This window comes from Doryrhamphus excisus, linkage group LG9 (genome assembly GCF_037039965.1).
Source record: "Doryrhamphus excisus strain RoL-2023G ecotype Guam linkage group LG9, RoL_Dexc_Guam_v1.1, whole genome shotgun sequence".
In the NCBI taxonomy this organism is placed as follows: Eukaryota; Metazoa; Chordata; class Actinopteri; order Syngnathiformes; family Syngnathidae; genus Doryrhamphus; species Doryrhamphus excisus.
Window position 1 is genome coordinate 4865444 of NC_136365.1, and position 17451 is coordinate 4882894.

A 17451-nucleotide genomic window follows, 5' to 3' on the forward strand; every position below is an offset into this window, starting at 1 on the left:
TCAGTAACTAATTGTCATTTCAAATGTTACTCCATTAGGTCAACATGCTGCAAACAGGCAAACAGGCACACTAGAGACCTCCATGCAACGATGGATAGTCAGTTTGTGACACCACAGAATGGAAGTTTTCATAGGTAGGGGAGGCCTCAGCTGTGTTGTGTTCTGAAGCAAGGCTCACATTGAACCCAATTAATTTACCTCAAAAACGTTTAATGCATTCCCAAGTCTCAATCCAAATGGAAACTGTAATTTCCTACTTTTTTTTTTAATCACAATGGTGCTATATTGGACATGGCTAACTACATACTCACCATTGTTCCTTCACAATATTCCAAAGGTGCTGCGTATACTGTAATGCCTGTTGAATGTTCCAAGTGTATTTTGGATTTTCCTTCACTGTCTTGTTACTCAACAGTGGTCGGCAACCTGCGGCTCCATAACCGCATGCAGCACTTCAGCCTCCTTTTTTGTTACGAGGGGGGAGATCTGACTAGTTCTGACTGGTGATTGCATGAGTGCGGCCTTTGCCTTACCTGCATTCGTTGTTGAGATGTCTTCATCCCTTGTGGTAAGCTAACAACCAATATATCCCTTCCAGGGTGTACCCTGCTTCTCGCCTCTCAGCTGGGATAGACTCCTGCATATTCTAGTGAGGACAAGCAGCATAGAAAATTGATGGATTTTTGTGCTATGTGCCGCAAACATGAATTTTATTTGATGCATGTGTTAGAGTAATACAAATACATGGGAGGAAAAGTGTTTTTAAATTTTTATCTCAATTATAAAATTAACAGAATAATTGAAATTTTTATTACAGAGACACCTGTCCTCAATTTAAAAATGAAATAAATGTCCATGTTACAGCGGTCTCCACCTTTCAGCACTATTATACTACTTCTGTTTTCAATAAACAACCACAAACAAAAAGTGTTTTGAGGACAGGACATAATTAGTGTACAACACAGCATAATTGTTCAGTGATACTAGAAAAGTTTGTACATACCTCATGTTCGTACTACCACTCAACATTAGTAGTAATTTATTTCAAAGTAGTACAACATATGTGTAACTCGTAAGCCCTACACACACAAGACTCCAACCGGCGACCACCTAAGTCCACCGATGGAGCTTTTAAGTGGAGCAGCATTGGTCAGCGAGCTAAAAGAAATATTCCTTAAGCCGTCAGTGGCTGAGGTCTAACCAATGTACTTCACCACTCGTCATCCATTACACATGCACACTGCACTTCAGTTAAGATTAAGCAAGATAAAAAAAAAAACTCGTAAGAGCTATTATGTTTTACGGCTCCAGACTACTTTTCTTCTGTCTGGAAGGGGTCAAATGGCTCTTGTGATAGTAAAGGTCGCCACCCCTGCTTTAGAAGCTTCACACAGAGCAGTCGAGCTGCTGCTGCTTAGGACTTCAGAGGGTTCAGTCTGTTGTGGCGAATGCAGAATTGGTGGCTGTGCGGTAAAAATGCTGTGATGTTGCAAAGATTTGGGGCGGTTGCGTTGCCTGGTTGGCTTTCAGTTGCTAAGGAGCAGCTCTGTCGCCATTGCAATAACCCAGGATTTGGAAGACAAGGCCACTATTGCTGCATTCTGTGTAGAAAGTGAGGAATTTCAAAAGAAAATGTTAGATTACAGGAGCTCTACTTTAGCAGTATAAAGTGTCTACACCCTCACATTTCAGTAACCATGTTTATTACAATATTCATTATTATGTTTATTATTTACAGCTTTACCATCCACTGAAAATGACTGCACATTGTCATCAACTCAAGAGAGTACTAAGATAAGTGTTACTATATGCAAGGAGGGAGGTTCCAAGTAGAACTTCAAGATGCAAAAAAAAATATTTTTGGAGTTAATCAGCTGAAACTTCAAGAACATAGCTCAGAAAAACGCTAATTAAAATAAAATGTTCAAAAACAACTCAGGTATGAGTAGCTGTGCCGTTCTTGTTAATCACCTCAACTAGGTGGTGAACATGGCATCCATTGTCTGGAAATGATGGACATTTTTGTAAAAATGATTTAGATAAAGGGAACATGCAGGCTGGTCCAAAAGAGTCGTGTTACTCCTCTGGAAGAAGTCCTTTTGTCAGGCAGGCATTGTGGACTGCAGCGTTGTCCTATTGAAAAGCCCAGTCATTACCACACAGACGAGGGCTTTCAGTCACTTTCAGGGATGCCCACTGCAACATCTCCATGCCGTTTGACACCCCCGCACAACCTGTAGCACTATTTTTTGTTTGTTGAAGGAAAAAGCGCCCACTCTACTGTGCCGTATGGAAAACATCTGTGGTGGGATCTCCTTGTCATCATTCAGTTTTTCTCTTTAGTTCAGACCCATGTCTGGTGGTCTAGTGCAAAACCCAACAGTTTTGCAGCCATCACAGATGTCGTCTGATTGTCCTTGGACTGCACTGGGCACCAGTAATAAACTTCATTTGGGCCGAGAATCATTCCAGGTCTTGATGGACGGCCAGTCGGCTCAGGCCGAGTGACGTTTGGGTGGGTGGGGAGTGGGGGGTGTTCCTGACACGTGACTTTTTTGTTCCATAATCTTCATTTAATCAACTTAAAATGGCTGATTTGGGCTTTTGTCTTAAACCTTTCATCAGCTGATGAATTGCTCATTTCATTCATTGGGTCGCGGGGGTGCTGGAGCCTATCCCAGCTGTCTTGGGACGAGAGGCAGGGTACACCATGGACTGGTGGCCAGCCAATCACAGGGCACATATAGACAAACAACCATTCACACTCACATTCATACCTATGGACATTCATACCTATTTGGAGTCGCAAATTAACCTAGCATGTTTTTGGAATGTGGGAGGAAACCGGAGTACCTGGAGAAAACCCACACATGCACGGGGAGAACATGAGATGGCCGAGGGTGGAATTGAACGCTGGTCACATAGCTGTGAGGTCTGCACGCTAACCACTAGACTGCCGTGCCGCCCCTAGTTAAAACTCCGCCGCTGCTCATTTCAATTGCAATAAATTTCTTACTGCCATTTTTTTTTCACTCCCATTTCTTCTTTATGCATTTTGAAGCTCTACTTTTTCAAGTGGTCTTAACATTTTAATGAAGATTGTATGTCTAAATTGAGCACCTGTAGGGCATCCTCAAGCTTAGGATGGTGGATTCTAGTACCAGCCTGTGCAGCGTTGGTGAATTCCATGCCCAAGAAGACTAAAGCAATGCTGGTGTTGCCAGGTATTTAGACAACAATGACAATGTTAATATTTTTCAGGGGATATAAAATCTATACAGATATTCAATTACATTATAGTCCCTGGAGAAGATGTAATAAAATGCTTTCTGAAATATGAGGAGTGTGCTCCCTTTTTGGGAGACTAGAAGTACAAGGCATGACTGAATAACACAGGACGTGATCATAACCTTATCAAAACCCATGGCACAGAGTTTGTCGATTTTGCGTGTGTGGTCCGGACTGGGGACCGGAGCACCTGCATAGATGTAAGACCACATCCTTGCGGTCTGTTTGAACATGTCCAAGTTCTGCTTGTACTGTAGGTGAATAGAGAAAAAAGTCAATAACTGTCCCAACTGACCTGTAAACACAATGAGAGTCGATGGTTCACCTGGTTTGCTACAACAGCATCCTGTGGATCGTCTGGTTCTGCTGCAGCAAGGAGGGCTTGTAGAGACAATAAGACTGTCCGCAGGGTCATAGCAGCCGCCCTGATTGATGCAGTGAGCTTTATGAAGTAGCAGGTTTTGTTTGACTGAGAATGTAACATGTCTTACTCACCACTGGTCTTTTAAAATATCCAGACATATTGCCCCGGTCACAGAGCTGATATTTGGGTGCCAAATCTTTGTGATGAATCGTACCTTCAAAGCAGAAAGATGTCAATAGTGGAAGTGAAATTGAAGGACCTCTTCCAGGTTAGACTCAAGTGTGTTGTACAGTTGATGTCCATACCTTAGGTGGGTTAAAGGGGTAGGTTTCTGGGATTTTGATTTCAAGCTGATACCTGCCTCCTTGGGGTAGAGGGCATAAAAGATTAATAAAAAAAAAGTGAAATGCATAAATTAAAACAAATATACTTTAGGCTGCTAGGTGGCCTAACAATTAGCACATCAGTTTCACAATCAAGGTATATTTTATTATCTCAGTTTGAAAGATGTGTGGATTTTGCTCCCCTCAGTGCTTGCGTGGGTTTACTCCAACATCTCAAATATGGAGATGTTGGGCGAATTGCACACTCAAGATCAGTGGTGTCCAAACTTTTTCCACTGAGGGCAGCATACTGAAAAGTCAAAGGATGCAGGGGCTACTTTGAAATTTGTGTATATTTAGTTTTTCTTTTGTAAGAAAGTTAAACAAAATGTACATAGTACAAAGCTTTGCGTTAATAAGCTTTCTCTCTGTACTTAGAGCTCTATTTTCCACATATGTGTGTTTTTTGGAATTTAATTTCTACCACGTGCTGTGGCCCAATAAAAAAAACAAGTTGCAGTCCGCCAATGACATGTTTACAATGCAATGTCTCTCGATTCTGCTCACCATCATGGCGGCCAAACCCAAGCAGGGCATGTTTTAACTCGAGACTCCTCACCAACTACCAAAAACTACCAAGTTCAAGCGCTCATGGAGTGACAGCGGGAACAGCCAATCAATCACACGCTACCATGATACAGAACGTGCCAAATGATGATCTTGTTGGTGGTCTAAAGGGGAACAGGAAACTGTCCTTGCTTCAAATTGGGCAGCTGTTTTCCGCTTGGTTCTTGAGGGTTGCGGGGGTGCTGGAGCCTATCCCAGCTGTCTTCGGGTGAGAGGCGGGGTACACCCTGCACTGGTCGCCAGCCAATCACAGGGCTTATCATTTATAGTAATGTTTTATTTGACTTTGCTTTTTTAATGTTCAAAATAGCACCAAGACATCCTGCTGATGTCATCCTGCAGCTTTTTAGCATGCAAGCTTCTTTTAAAGCAGTGGCTTCATTAGGTGTGTTTGCACAAAGGGGGTTGGAGGGACGCATTTGGCCCATGGGATACGGTTTGGACACCCCTGCTCTAGCTTGTCCTAAGTGTCAATATCAGTGTCTTTGTAACTACTGCAGTTCACCCCGCCATTGAACAGAATAAGCAATATAAGGTAGGAGGATGCATTGGTAAAATATACTTGCCTTCATATGGTGTATCTGGAGGACCTGCTATCTCGCCCCTTAACTCTGTGAAGTTGTCATCCACCATCTCGACTTTTATCTGATTTTTACTTGTCTACCAAATGGAGCAAATAGAAACAGCGTGAAAACGTGCCTGCAACTGAAATGGAACTTGATGCGTTCAAATGTCATAATGAGAAGCCCGGGATTTTTCGTTGGTATGATACATACCTTGCTAGCAACAGGTAAGTAACCCTGTTGTTATATAGTCACTATACGTGCTTACCAATGTGTATATTTTTGAAAGAGAGCAAAATGTTGTTTAGTATTACTAAAGAGAAAATTGTATTTTTGAAAATCCCCCACGTTTCTTGAACACACCAGCTAGCAAACACAACATGGGTGTTGCCAGCTGCTGCTAGCTAAAGTTAGTGTCATTATTTAACCCATGACGCTAATATGTACATTTATCCGCGACTTTTTACAAACTAATATGCTGAAATGAGCTGACATTATGATACCTCTTCACTTTTGAGAACTTCTTTGAACTCCCGCTTAATTCTTTGCACTGCAATGTTGGTCATTGTGTACGCCGAGATGATGTTTGCTCCTCCCGGGTGAGTCTGACTGACAGCCTCTTGTCTGGTCTTCCCTCTTGTCTTCTCTTCTCTGTGACGAGTTTACTGTTACTATTTACTGCCGTTCACAATGACGCAGTGCTCCTTTTGACGCCGCACTAGCTGCCAGTCTGCATCCCATGCTGGAAGCTTCATTCAGGAGGGAAACAGGGGCGTGTTCTTTTCAAACATGCCTTCGGGCATTTTCTCGCCATGAGAATCCTCCAATGACGCCCCCATCTCAATCATTCCAATAGGAATTACTACATTTTCTACACTGCTGCATTGATTGGTTGGTGTACTGTACTTGAATAATGTATCTATTTTTTTATATTGATTGTCCTCATTAGGGTCACAGGTGAGCTTACATTGCATTGCTTAGCAGTCACAGTACATAGACATCATCCACACTCCCATTCACACCTATGGAGAATTTAGAGTAGGCATAGGGAAATGTAATCAAGTCAACTGTTGTGCCAGCGAACTTATCTTTGTAAATTGAAATTACATTTTATTATGCAAAATGTTAGTTTTCCCTTGTGGCAGTTCATGGGCCAAATCGACCCACAGTCCTCTGAGTTCAGTTCAAAACCTGACAGTGCCTTTTTGCAGCAAAAGCCTAAAAAAATTCCTGTCATATAATATAATATAAGGTTGTGACCCAAAAGTAGGTCATGACACATTTTCAGTGTGTGGTGGGTCTTGATTGGGCTGGGGAAAAGAAAATGTGAAAATAATGTAACCACCTTATATGAATGTGCCCCGTGTTCTTGTCTGTGCTGTTACATTGCAACGCCACTATGACGTACGTTTTGTCAATCTTGAGCAGAAAGGATAGGACATGGAAAAAAATGCAGTGACACAAAGGTTTAAAAACTTTTTTTTGTTTATCTAAAGAGTTGAAATATAGAATGTAGTGAAAACCTTTACTGACACTGAACCACAGATAGATGATCATTGATTCTTCATGATTCTTCAAAAACAACTCATTTCATGTCAACTGTAAAGCAGGGCTGTCCAAACTTTTTGCGCTGAGGGCTGCATACATAAAAATATATCCAAAAAAACCTAATGGAGGTCAACAATGAATAAAACAGCTTTCTGTCGCAGGTGACAAAGCAATCTCAATGTTGAGAGTCTTTAAATAGCGATTTGATCATTTTCTTTACTACTGTCATAAAGAAGATCTTTGTATGCTTTTGAAGTAGGTTCAAATGCCGACAAAGCTCTCCTGCCTAATAAAATAGGTCCCAACAAAAAGCATTTTATGTTGCTTTTCTATACACATAGTGTTTCTTTCCAGTATCTCATTTATTACTTTCACATTTATCTGTAGTGGTCTTAATTACCAGAAAAGCTTTGTCCACATCAACAATTGTCAACTTAATGAAGATGTGTTCTTAAATGCAAATACACATTTGTAAACTAATATTTCGGCTGGATTTTTTTCTATATGCCCAGCCTCTCTGTTACAATAGAAATAGAATTGTGTATTGTTCATATCTCTGTAATGGAGGTAACTTGGGAGTGTCTTACTATTACTGCCATTTAAGTAGCAGGTACATGAAGGATCTTTTGATGTGCTTTTGGGTATGAACGCAGCAGCGTGCCGACGTCATGTAGAGGATGTTCGACAAGTGCAACATGTATGTGTTTTAATGTATTACTTTTGTGAAGCTACAAATGATAATGTATGGCAGAACCTTGTATTTAGAATATATACACAAAAAGAGTCGTGAACAGAAGAGTTGAACAGCCTTGTCCTAGTGTGTTTGTTTACAATTCACAGTACACTCGTGCTATGCTGTGATTGGACGACGGACCCGTTCGTCACGTTTATTGACCAATGGGAGGTGCCTATTGTCTTAGTCCCGCCCACCCTCTACTTATTCTCGCCCGCTTCGCTCAGTTCCCGGATGTGCGTCGTAAAGCAGACAACTTTGCTTACATGCACGCAAACACAAACGTTACCGTTTTCGGTCTTGTTTGTAGCCGTCTCGCATCGTTTACTGGTTTTCGTCATCGTCTCCAAAAGCACAAGTAAGTCGGACCCCGGTTCTGTTCATCCCAACATCTGTTTGTATCCAGTGGTATTTAAAGGTCCAGACCTCGTTTTTTTCTAGGAGTTGCCCAGCTGTTCTGTCTTGCTAGGCTACCAAGAAGCTCGTGCCTGAACGAATTGGAAATTGAAAATTAAATTCAATCTTCTTGACACCTATAAAAGTTGCAATGTTAACTATTTGCATTAAAAATGTTGGCATGTGTGACAAGACTATGCCACAAAAGCTCTTTTGGTCAGCAAATGTGTATTTGTTTTGTCCTTGACAGTGGACATCAGTGTTTAGTGTCAACTAAATCAGTAAGTCATTTATCCATCTTCCATATACAGTTTTTGTTGAGTTAGTCTGATTCTTCAAGGCTGTCTTAATATGATTGTGGCGTGGCCTTTTTACGAAGATACTTTGGGAATGGTGATAATGTTTCCTTTAATACGCCTCTTGCAGGTTATACAAGTTATACAAAGGTCACACACAGGGAAGAAAAGTGAGATTAATAAAGTGGAACCCTGGTTAGCATGTTTTCTGTTAATGTAGAAAATTTACGCCAAAATGTTGCCTCTGTTTGCCCACGTTTTAGTAGCATTTTGTTGTGTTAATACACCAGGTGACCAGTCAGACTTGGTAGTTTTTTTATGGTAGGTAACATGGCAGTGAGCTCAACACTGAATTCAACACTGTATCTCACCTTATCAAATGCTGACACTTGCAACTTTGTCTACATTTTAAGTTATTTTGCAGCTGTGACAAAATGCATGAAAATTGTGATTTTTGCCGCCACATTGGTGTGCTCTTTGGTGTAAGCAAGGTTGCACTCTGTAAGAAGTAACATAACCTAATAATAAATATAGAGCATGTAGAATAAAGAGATTAACCGAACATTGTAATGAAAATCCAAGGGATGGATATTAATAAAATAGCATTTCCTTTTACACAAGGCGACAATCGGCTGACGTGTCCAAACTGAGCAATCCCCTCCCCTGAGCCTTGTGTGCTTGAGAGTCAATTACACCATGCTTCACTCGAGGTTGTCCTCTTAGGAATCTTTCTGCTTTCAGATCAATTTTTAAGACATGGCAGAAGGGGGCTTTGACCCTTGTGAATGCATCTGCACTCATGAGGCTGCAATGAGGCGTCTCATCAACCTGGTACGTCTTCGCACTTGCTATCAAAGAAATGTGGCACATTTGATGAGGTGGTGGAGTAAAACAAAAAACAATTCCAAAAGCAATTTCATTAGAAGAAAATGGATTCCAAATCGATTTGAAGATAAAAGTAAAAAAAATGATAGAGAAGCAAATAGGAAGCTGATTCAACATCCTGGTTCCTGCTCAATGTTTATATTGGACAGCCACGGCATGATGCTGCGCATTGTGTGACTAAACATTTGATTTAAAGGAACATATGCTTCGTAGCATAGACTCAAAACATGCCCACTCACCATATGAACCAATGTAACATGCAATTATATTGTCAGGTTCTGCTTAACTTGGATACCTGTACTGGTCTAACTAGCATGGCAAGGTACACGTGGCTTAGAGAAGCGACGCCACCAGGGCTTGTTGTGTTGCTTTCTAATTATCAAATATTTCCCAGACAAACAGGCATGTCAAAAATGTGTTTGTGTGGGTAATTTGCATTTGAAGATACTTTGTCAAAAAAATAAGATTAGATGTATGAAAAGTAAATTTATTCTTTGAAAAATACTTTTGTATGACACATAATTCATATGCAACATGAAAGTGTGAGCAGAACAATACTGTATCACTGTTTATTGACGTTGGACGTCCGCACAATAAAAGGAGTGTTCCTTGGTTCGGTACTGCAAGGCCGGCACGAACCATCAAGCTGTATATTCTGCCTACGTTGTGCTCCCGACGCTGAAAGTTTTGCCACTAACCTTGGTTATTATTTAATCATAACCACACAATGACTCATAATTTTTGGTCGCTTCTTTGAGACAGCATTTGTGTATGTCCATGCGCTACAGACATTTACACGAATACAGGCAGCAGTGTTTATTCAGGTTGAATAAAATGCATACAGTCTGTTCTTTTAAACCTCTATATGTAACATCTGCTAGCTTTTTTTATTGGAATAAAAGCACCAAAGAGTGATATAAATGTTAGTGTATTCAATTGATATGTAATAGTTCAGCCATATTTCCTGTTTCCAATCAGTTTATTATTCATTCCAGCTCAGGAATTCTCAGTCCTACTGTACAGACACAGAGTGTCCACTGGAGTGTACGTATAACCTCTTCACGCAGTCGTTTTTCCACTACTGTGGGTGGAAAACAATCAACATTTTGTCTTTGCCTGTGTCCAGTACCTGGGCCAAGTGGTGGAGGGCCGGGTGGTATAGGAGAGCTCACTCTCCCCATGATTGCGATGGGATGGATGGTGCTGGCTCTAATGCTATTCCTGCTGCGCCCTTCTAGTCTAAGGGGTCGCTCCTCCACAGGGAAGTCTGGTGGACCATACAATGTGAGTTTGATTGTGATTAATCTGAAGACACTAACAGACTATGCATCCAATGTGGATGTATGAGCATGCTACATCAATAGTGTCTGATAACGCATCAATCCTAATACTTTGGGGGGGATGTTGTCTTGCAGAGAGACGGAAGAGAGCCACCAGCGCCTCCTGTTGACTAGCAAAGGAAAGGCAGTGCTCAACCACCTGCTGTGACTGCTGCACTTGTCAAGCTACCACAGGGATAATACCAGCTCCACATCAGCCTTCATTTTAAGATCTTATTTTCCTTTTATTATATTTACAATGTAAAGTAGAGTAGATCTTTTATGACTTCCCTCACTAGAACCCAACTGATATGTGTATATTTTTTAGGTTAGATTGTCAAAAAAATGTACAAAAAAAGGCTTTGTATAGTTGTATATTTTATTATTGTATACACACTGTTATGCTGCTAATCTATAGACCTAAAGTATGCATCAGCTTTAGCACAACTCTTTGGTAGGGAGGCTGTTCCAAGTTGAAACGGTGCCAGTTAATTTGAATTGTACTTTGTATCAGCAGAATGAAGTAGACAGCCACACTATTTGTAATTGTCATTTCTAATTAAATGTACTCTTAAATTTTGTGTTTAATTCAAATTTAAAGTCATTCCATACATTTATGGCCTGTAAAATAAAGGACTACTCAATAATTGTTACCTTTTTCCTGCAAATTTAATATTGAAAGTATGTTCTAACATAGTCTGTATATTTCAGTTAAGTTTATGGCGCGAATACAACCATCCTAACAATACGGACCGTTCACGTGATGATTGTGGAATCAGCCAACAGAACAGAGTGTCAACTTATTAAAACAATAGTATGATTGCTCCTTTTTTAAAAGCACAAAATATTTGGATCAATACAAAACCTTACTTAGCACTGATAGTATTCGCGTAACAAGGGGCGTAAAAGTGAGATTTTAGGTCATTCCGACGTCATTAAGAGCATTCTGTTGAGTCACCTCCTAAATGGAAAACCAATGGATCAGTGGAAATACACTGCGCATGCGTGCCGGGACACCGGAAACTGTCTCCCTAGGCTACCGTCAACAAAAGAGCATTTCTCCCGTGGCCACAAATATACTTTTAACGTCCATCCATCCGTTTTCTATACCGCTTATAATATCAGAAAAATGAAGCAGTTGTGCCTTTTTCAGCGACACGTACAGTAACATTTATGTCACATAATCGAGCAACTTCGGGAGCAAAGCATTTTACTTGTTGCTGGTAGCTAATATGCTAATAACCGTCCAAAAGCTTGTTTTCAGAGATGACAAACGAAGTGTTCGAGACTTTGGCTTACAAAAAAAGTCCTAAAACAACAAAAAGGACAACATTCCAGGTAATTAGCGACAGTATTTTGAGAGAAAATGTGGTAGAAATGGACGTAAAATTATAGGTGATTAGCGTCGTTGTGCAGTAGCCTGTTTGTGAGCGTCTTACTGTTCGCAGGATGAACTTGAAGCTGCCCTCTCTCTCCGAGCTACAAAAGACACATCACTTTTGTATAAACAAGATTCAGATGAGGATACCGACGGTAAGTTCAGTTCATGAAAGTAGTTTTAAAGTTTTTTTCATTTAAGCCCATAATGCCCGGGTCTGACTTTTATTGTAACTCGAGCAAATAGGATTTTGTTTGGTTTTGATAAGTTCCTGAAAAAAGGATTCTGCATTTCTATGACCTTTTCTTGTATGTTCCAGATTTTTTAGACAACCTACTCAAATCAAGAAAAAACAGGTCTGATGCATTCAAGGCCTCAAAGACTAAAAGTAGACTCAATGACTTTGAATTCTTGGACGACGAGGACAAACAAGGGACGAAAAAGATAACTTCGTTTTTGAAATCCCAAGGAACTATATCTCTGGATGGAGCGTCACAAGGTCAACAGGGGACTGTGGACAGCTATCACTTATCCGGCGAAGACGACTTGCAACATAATGACATGAAACTGACTGACCATCAACCCGCAAGAAACAACTCATCCATGTTGCTGTCATACCTGTCAGACGATGCACGTCCAGACTCATCTTTCCACAGCAGGAAATCTCCAGCTCCAATGTGGCCTGAAAGCAGACTGGATAACAGTGGAGACACACTCTGTCAAGACGTTCCACCGGATGCTGACATTGAATATGTGACCTCAGCTGGTGAATTTAGGAGCAACTTCTGCACAGTACATTCAAATACACACACACACTCATGACTCCAACTCTCTCTAATTTAGGCACAGACAAGGAGACACCTAGACCCAAACCAAGGCAAAGGATTGTGGGGTTGAGCCTCCATGCGACAGAGACAACAGCTGAAGATGCACAATCATTACTGGCTGCCAGCAGACCTCAAACTTCTCCATTAACTCTCATTGACAGTATTGCCTGCAACGATAGCATTGGTGATGCGCCTCTGGAAGGAACGACAACTATAAAGAGCTGCAGTCCACATGTGGGTCTCATTTTTCAATCTACTTACAGTCACAGTAATACAAAATTGAGAGTGGTCATTAGAATTGATTGTTAATATCTCTGTTGAATATATCATTGTGTATTTGTGCTGTTTTATCGTTTTATTTAAGTTGACTGTTGGAGGTGCTGGTGGTGAAGGTGCTGATCCATGCGCTTCAAGTGAGCCGTTAAAACTTCATCATATCCAGAGCTGACAGTGATATTTGATATGCAGAAAAACAAATATGTTTATTTTTTTTAGATGCCTTCACTTTAGCTGACACCACAGAGCAACAAAGGGCTAAGTCTGCTTCACTTGAAGAGTGTAACGTAAGGCGAGCTCTTGCCCAAGCTGAAACTTACATATATTTGTTTGTTACTTTAATACAATTATATTGGTCTTCCCTTTTCAGCAAGAGTTGGCAGCTCACTCTGATGCTCATGTTCAAGTCACCAGGTCAGTGATATTATCCAACCTATGCCTACCTGAGAAAATATTTAGTAGCATCATTGTTTTTTTCCTCTTGTTTGACAGGGCATCAAGTTCTCAGTCTAAGCGAGCCAACAGTGCGAAGTACAAGAAGGTGAAGTCAAAGTATATGGGAACTCTCACACTTTTGGACTCCAAAGGTTTCCCAGATTGTCAACCACAAGATGCAGATTCCCTCCGGGCTGCTGTTTTCCAGGTTAGTGGCAGGACGCTCTCTTGTTCATTATTTGACAATATACAATAAGTATGTTTACCCCTCACATTTGAGCAACCATTTTTATTACAATATAACTTCTCAAGGAACATTTCTATATGTACACACGTATCTAAACAACAATACCAGGGTGTTGTGTCATTTTCAATGGATAGTAAATGGATACTGCAATACAAGCTGTATGCTGTCTAGGTTTCAGTTTTATTGTGTTGTTGAGAAGATATGAAATGTGGGGGGTGTCCTCATGTTTGTGAGAAACTATAAATGTTGTTTTGATGCTGCTTTATTATTGTACTGGCTCTCATTCAGTTTTTCAGTTCAATAGTAAATAAAGTTGCCTACGTATATATTTCAGAATACTTGATGTCAGTCATTTAAAATAATTTCTTGTACTCCTCAAAGGAATGGCTGAAAAAGAAAAACGAACAGTACATAGAGAGCATAAACAAAGAGAAGACTTGGAAAGAGCAAAAGAAAAAGGTGAGCAGCTGAGAAGACAACAACCTCTCAGCAAAGGGGACCATCTCTACCAGACTACGGTAAAACAAAATAGTAAATAAATGCATTTTCTACACATTGTTGAACTTATTTTCTTTTCACCTAAAAGGAAGAAGAAGAGAAGAAGAAAGATGCTGCCGCTTCGTACGAGGCCTGGAAAAAAAAGAAAGACGAGATTTTTAAAGCCAAAGCAAAGAAAGAGAAAAATAGTGTCAGGAAAGAACAAAGTGTGGTGGAAGAAGTCGAGGAAAAACGGAAAACAGCTGAACAGGTAGAATTTCTATGCATTCATCTGAAAAGGAGAAGTGAATAACATTTTTTAAAAGTGCAGACTTTCAGCTTTACTTCAGGAGGTTTTACAAAAACGCTACTTATTGCCACCTTCACTAATATAAAGAAAAATAATCGAAAACATTAGCATGCTGGAATACAGAGATTTGAAGTTGAACCAGCTTGCCAGAACCCAGCCGGGATGCATTTACAGTCCAACAGTAAGTCACATATTTTTGCTCATTTTCTCCACTCGGGTGTTAAAACATACTCAAGCATTGCGAAGGGGGGCTTAACGAAGCGGTTGCAGAGCAGCGGGTAGCCGACCCCTGGTCTAAATAGTTCTTGAGCTAACTGTGAGTGTTGTTGTCATTGCAGGTGTTTGATCGGTGGAAGCGTGAGCAGGATCGCATGCTAAGAGAAAAGTGTCGAAAGCAAAGAGAGGATGAGAGAAAACATACGCTGAAGAAGCAGGAGGAGGAGGAAGAAAGAAAGCGAGGCAGCCAATCTGCCTTTTCGAACTGGTGAGTACGTAGTCTTTCCCTACATTACATAAGTGTTTCCTATACCGTTATTGAGCCGTGGCACCAATTTTACATTAGAAAAATCTCATGGCGCACCACCAAAGTCAAATAAATATACGAATGGCAACACGTGGATACACAATTTCACAGTTTCTTCAGACATTTAGTGAAAGAGCATTTAATTAGATGTCTCTAGCATAGAGACATTTTGTAAACAATTGTGCAAGATGGACAAAATTCCTCAAAGTTTTAATGACATATATCTCAATGATGTCACCATTTTGTCAGGTGCGAAAAAAAGACTGATGCCCTGCAGAAAAAAGTCTCAACAGAACGTTTGGAAAATAAGAATAAAGCAGAGGAGCATCGATACATTAAAGAGGAGAAAGATAAAATGGCTTTAGAGATGTTTGAACAATGGCTGGTAAGTGCTTTCCTGGCTCTTATGTCAACTCATGTCTTGGTATGGGTATTGAAATACATTTCAATTTGAAAACAACAGGCAAAAAAGGATTTACAACAAAAGCAACAGAAAGAAGAAAGGCGTATACAAGTGATACTCCGTGACAGCCCTCCTCCTCCATGGAGTCCACCTAATAAAACCATCCAATTCCCAAAATAAGTCAAGACCTACAGTCGGTAGTCTACTGGTTCACATTACTGACCTTTGTTGGTGAGATGGCACTGATTGACTGGTGGCACTGATTGACTGGTGACTAGTCTCAAGTCTGGTCTGCCGTTTGTCAGCTGGGATAGGCTCCAGTGGATGGATGTGGGTGACATTTGAAACTGAAACTGTCGAACAATCTTTTAATATGCAATTTATTCATTGTTGAGGGACATGCTTATATTTTTAGGAAAGTTCAATGCTGGGGTTTTTGTACGTAAGTGATTTTTATGTCAGTACTGTGATAACAGGAGCATTTATATATATATATATATGTGTGTTGGGCTATTTTTAATATTTACCATTTATAAAGTAATAAGAAAAGCCATTTTATGTTTGATTAGCTTGACATGGCTAGTACAAATTTTAAGGATTGTTCCTCAATTTTTTTATTTTAGGACTGCTGGGTATTTGCATATACCATATTTGTCTGAATTTGTGTTTCCTGTGCATGTGTGTAGTAGTTTCCAATACTATTAAAAGTAACGAATGATTGTCTGTTCAGTCGTAAAAAGAGAAACAAATAAGTCGTGTTCTGACCATATTTTTCGACCTCATTTTTATCATGAAGCCCTAAACTGGATTTTCCTCATATGAATAATCTGTTTTATGATTTAGGCATCCGGAAATAAAAAAAACGGACACCTGCCAAACACTAAGTCGTACAGTTGACGCACAGTCGATTATTGATCCTGTGTTTCCCGTGCTGGACAACTGGCACGGTGAAACCGGTCCTGCAGGTTTTGCAACCAGATGTAATGATCCTTATCTATATGTTGGCTAGATCACTGTAGCTCAAACCAGCCTCAACCATGCCCAGTGCCCGGGGACGTTCACGTGATAGACGTGGCATGATGCCGTTCACTGTACTAACAATGCTGGCTTTTGGGCCTTTGTATATAGGCCTCTAAAATGTGTGTTTGGTTTCAGAGCCACTTTTGGCTCTGTTAATGAATGTATGTGAAATTTGCCATAGGATATAATGTATATATGTGTGTAGTGTAATTGTCCCTGAAAATGCATGAAAGGTCATTTATCCTACTTTCCTGCTAAGGGCCCCAGGAGAGGAAAGCAACAGATGGGCGTAGAAAATCGTTCCATGCGCCAGAAGTGTACTACGTGGCACTAAGTAGTGCTGGTGGTCACTGGTCATTAATATGAGCCTGTGGCCCATACAATGTGCACGTGAAGAGTATTACATTCGGGTGTGAATTGAAACAACCTGCTCGTAGATGCTCTTTTGCGCCTCGGCGTATTCGCATTACTGACGCCATACGAAAACCTATGAAATAGGCAGGGGACGAAATGCAGTATTTTCCGCATTGTAAATGCTGGGCTCAAATATGGTGCTATTACTTTGAAAAGCCACAAACAGGATGCACGTGTGCGTAAACTTAAGTCACAAATACCGACCAAGGACACGATAATTTCAAAGGGAAAGTGTAATTTCATCGCAAATTAATGGAACAGAGTCGTACGCCATGGAGCAGGAAGTCCGCCATGATGGTGAGCAAGAGGGGTGGGCGGGGCTTCGCTGTATTCACTAGTTTTGAGTATGAGATTTTAGTTATATATATGTGTGTGTGTATATGTATGTGTGTGAAAATACAAAGTAATAATATATATTACATGAATAGAGTTTACATGTTTTTCCTGTGCTTGTCTGGGTTTTTACACATTGTATTTACACAATGCAATATTTATTCCAGTATTAGCATTGTTTGTACATTTGATAGACTCTAATCTAAATCATCAACATTGGCTTGTCATGAATTCAACTTATCACCCAGAAAAACAAATGACCTTAAAGCTATATTGTGTGGAAGTCCCACACACTTTGTTGATTGTCTTGTTTATTTACAACAACCAGCGTTATAAATGTACATAATTTATATGACACATACACTACCTGTCTTTGTATTTGGGGAACTTTAAAATTACAAATCTGGTCTTTTGGATCTTCTATTTTAGCAATTAATGGCTGAGCAGTGTCCCGAGAACATATTTC

At 40.3% G+C, this 17451-nt stretch overlaps 3 protein-coding genes across 6 annotated transcripts; 2 read left to right on the forward strand and 1 right to left on the reverse strand.

Annotated features, from left to right (window-relative positions):
- Positions 1-691: 691 nt before the first annotated feature.
- Positions 692-5959, reverse strand: ube2kb (ubiquitin-conjugating enzyme E2Kb (UBC1 homolog, yeast)). The gene is made up of 7 exons (XM_058077936.2): positions 5669-5959; positions 5169-5262; positions 3958-4016; positions 3784-3866; positions 3614-3713; positions 3411-3539; positions 692-1601 (listed from the first exon to the last, which is right to left on the reverse strand). Exons 1-7 carry the CDS (start codon positions 5729-5731, stop codon positions 1527-1529), a joined length of 603 nt encoding a protein of 200 aa, XP_057933919.1. The 5' UTR covers positions 5732-5959; the 3' UTR covers positions 692-1526.
- smim14 (small integral membrane protein 14) lies at positions 5566-10983 on the forward strand. Of its 2 annotated transcripts, none has more exons than XM_058077964.2 (5): positions 5566-5764; positions 8880-8969; positions 10019-10067; positions 10150-10307; positions 10439-10983. In XM_058077964.2, exons 2-5 carry the CDS (start codon positions 8895-8897, stop codon positions 10475-10477), a joined length of 321 nt encoding a protein of 106 aa, XP_057933947.1. In that variant the 5' UTR covers positions 5566-5764; positions 8880-8894; the 3' UTR covers positions 10478-10983. The 2 variants fall into 2 exon arrangements, with proteins under 2 accessions (XP_057933947.1, XP_057933929.1); XM_058077946.2 differs by lacking the exon at positions 5566-5764 and adding an exon at positions 7666-7804.
- A 371-nt stretch (positions 10984-11354) lies between these two features.
- Positions 11355-15975, forward strand: map9 (microtubule-associated protein 9). Of its 3 annotated transcripts, XM_058077914.2 has the most exons (14): positions 11356-11680; positions 11791-11875; positions 12040-12273; positions 12346-12486; positions 12564-12781; positions 12912-12960; positions 13043-13110; positions 13194-13237; positions 13316-13466; positions 13887-13964; positions 14092-14253; positions 14631-14776; positions 15065-15200; positions 15279-15974. In XM_058077914.2, the coding sequence occupies exons 1-14, from the start codon at positions 11609-11611 to the stop codon at positions 15396-15398; spliced, it is 1704 nt and encodes a 567-aa protein (XP_057933897.2). In that variant the 5' UTR covers positions 11356-11608; the 3' UTR covers positions 15399-15974. The 3 variants fall into 3 exon arrangements, with proteins under 3 accessions (XP_078649383.1, XP_057933897.2, XP_057933876.2); XM_078793257.1 differs by having other exon boundaries at positions 11355-11680; positions 12040-12486; positions 13197-13237; positions 15279-15975; XM_058077893.2 differs by having other exon boundaries at positions 12040-12486.
- Positions 15976-17451: the final 1476 nt, after the last annotated feature.

What these genes read in the sequence shown, in the direction of transcription:
- map9 (XM_058077893.2), top strand. Translation starts at nt 11,609, where the DNA reads ATGACAAACGAAGTGTTCGAGACTTTGGCTTACAAAAAAAGTCCTAAA. An exon ending in CAAAAAGGACAACATTCCAG is followed by an intron (nt 11,681 to 11,790) that starts GTAATTAGCGAC and finishes TACTGTTCGCAG; the next exon opens with GATGAACTTGAAGCTGCCCT. An exon ending in CTTCACTTGAAGAGTGTAAC is followed by an intron (nt 13,111 to 13,193) that starts GTAAGGCGAGCT and finishes TTCCCTTTTCAG; the next exon opens with CAAGAGTTGGCAGCTCACTC.
- ube2kb (XM_058077936.2), bottom strand. Translation starts at nt 5,731, where the DNA reads ATGACCAACATTGCAGTGCAAAGAATTAAGCGGGAGTTCAAAGAAGTT. An exon ending in ATGCTGTTGTAGCAAACCAG is followed by an intron (nt 3,540 to 3,613) that starts GTGAACCATCGA and finishes ATTCACCTACAG; the next exon opens with TACAAGCAGAACTTGGACAT. An exon ending in GTGCCATGGGTTTTGATAAG is followed by an intron (nt 1,602 to 3,410) that starts GTTATGATCACG and finishes CTTTCTACACAG; the next exon opens with AATGCAGCAATAGTGGCCTT.
- smim14 (XM_058077964.2), top strand. Translation starts at nt 8,895, where the DNA reads ATGGCAGAAGGGGGCTTTGACCCTTGTGAATGCATCTGCACTCATGAG. An exon ending in TGAGGCGTCTCATCAACCTG is followed by an intron (nt 8,970 to 10,018) that starts GTACGTCTTCGC and finishes TATTCATTCCAG; the next exon opens with CTCAGGAATTCTCAGTCCTA. An exon ending in AGTCTGGTGGACCATACAAT is followed by an intron (nt 10,308 to 10,438) that starts GTGAGTTTGATT and finishes GTTGTCTTGCAG; the next exon opens with AGAGACGGAAGAGAGCCACC.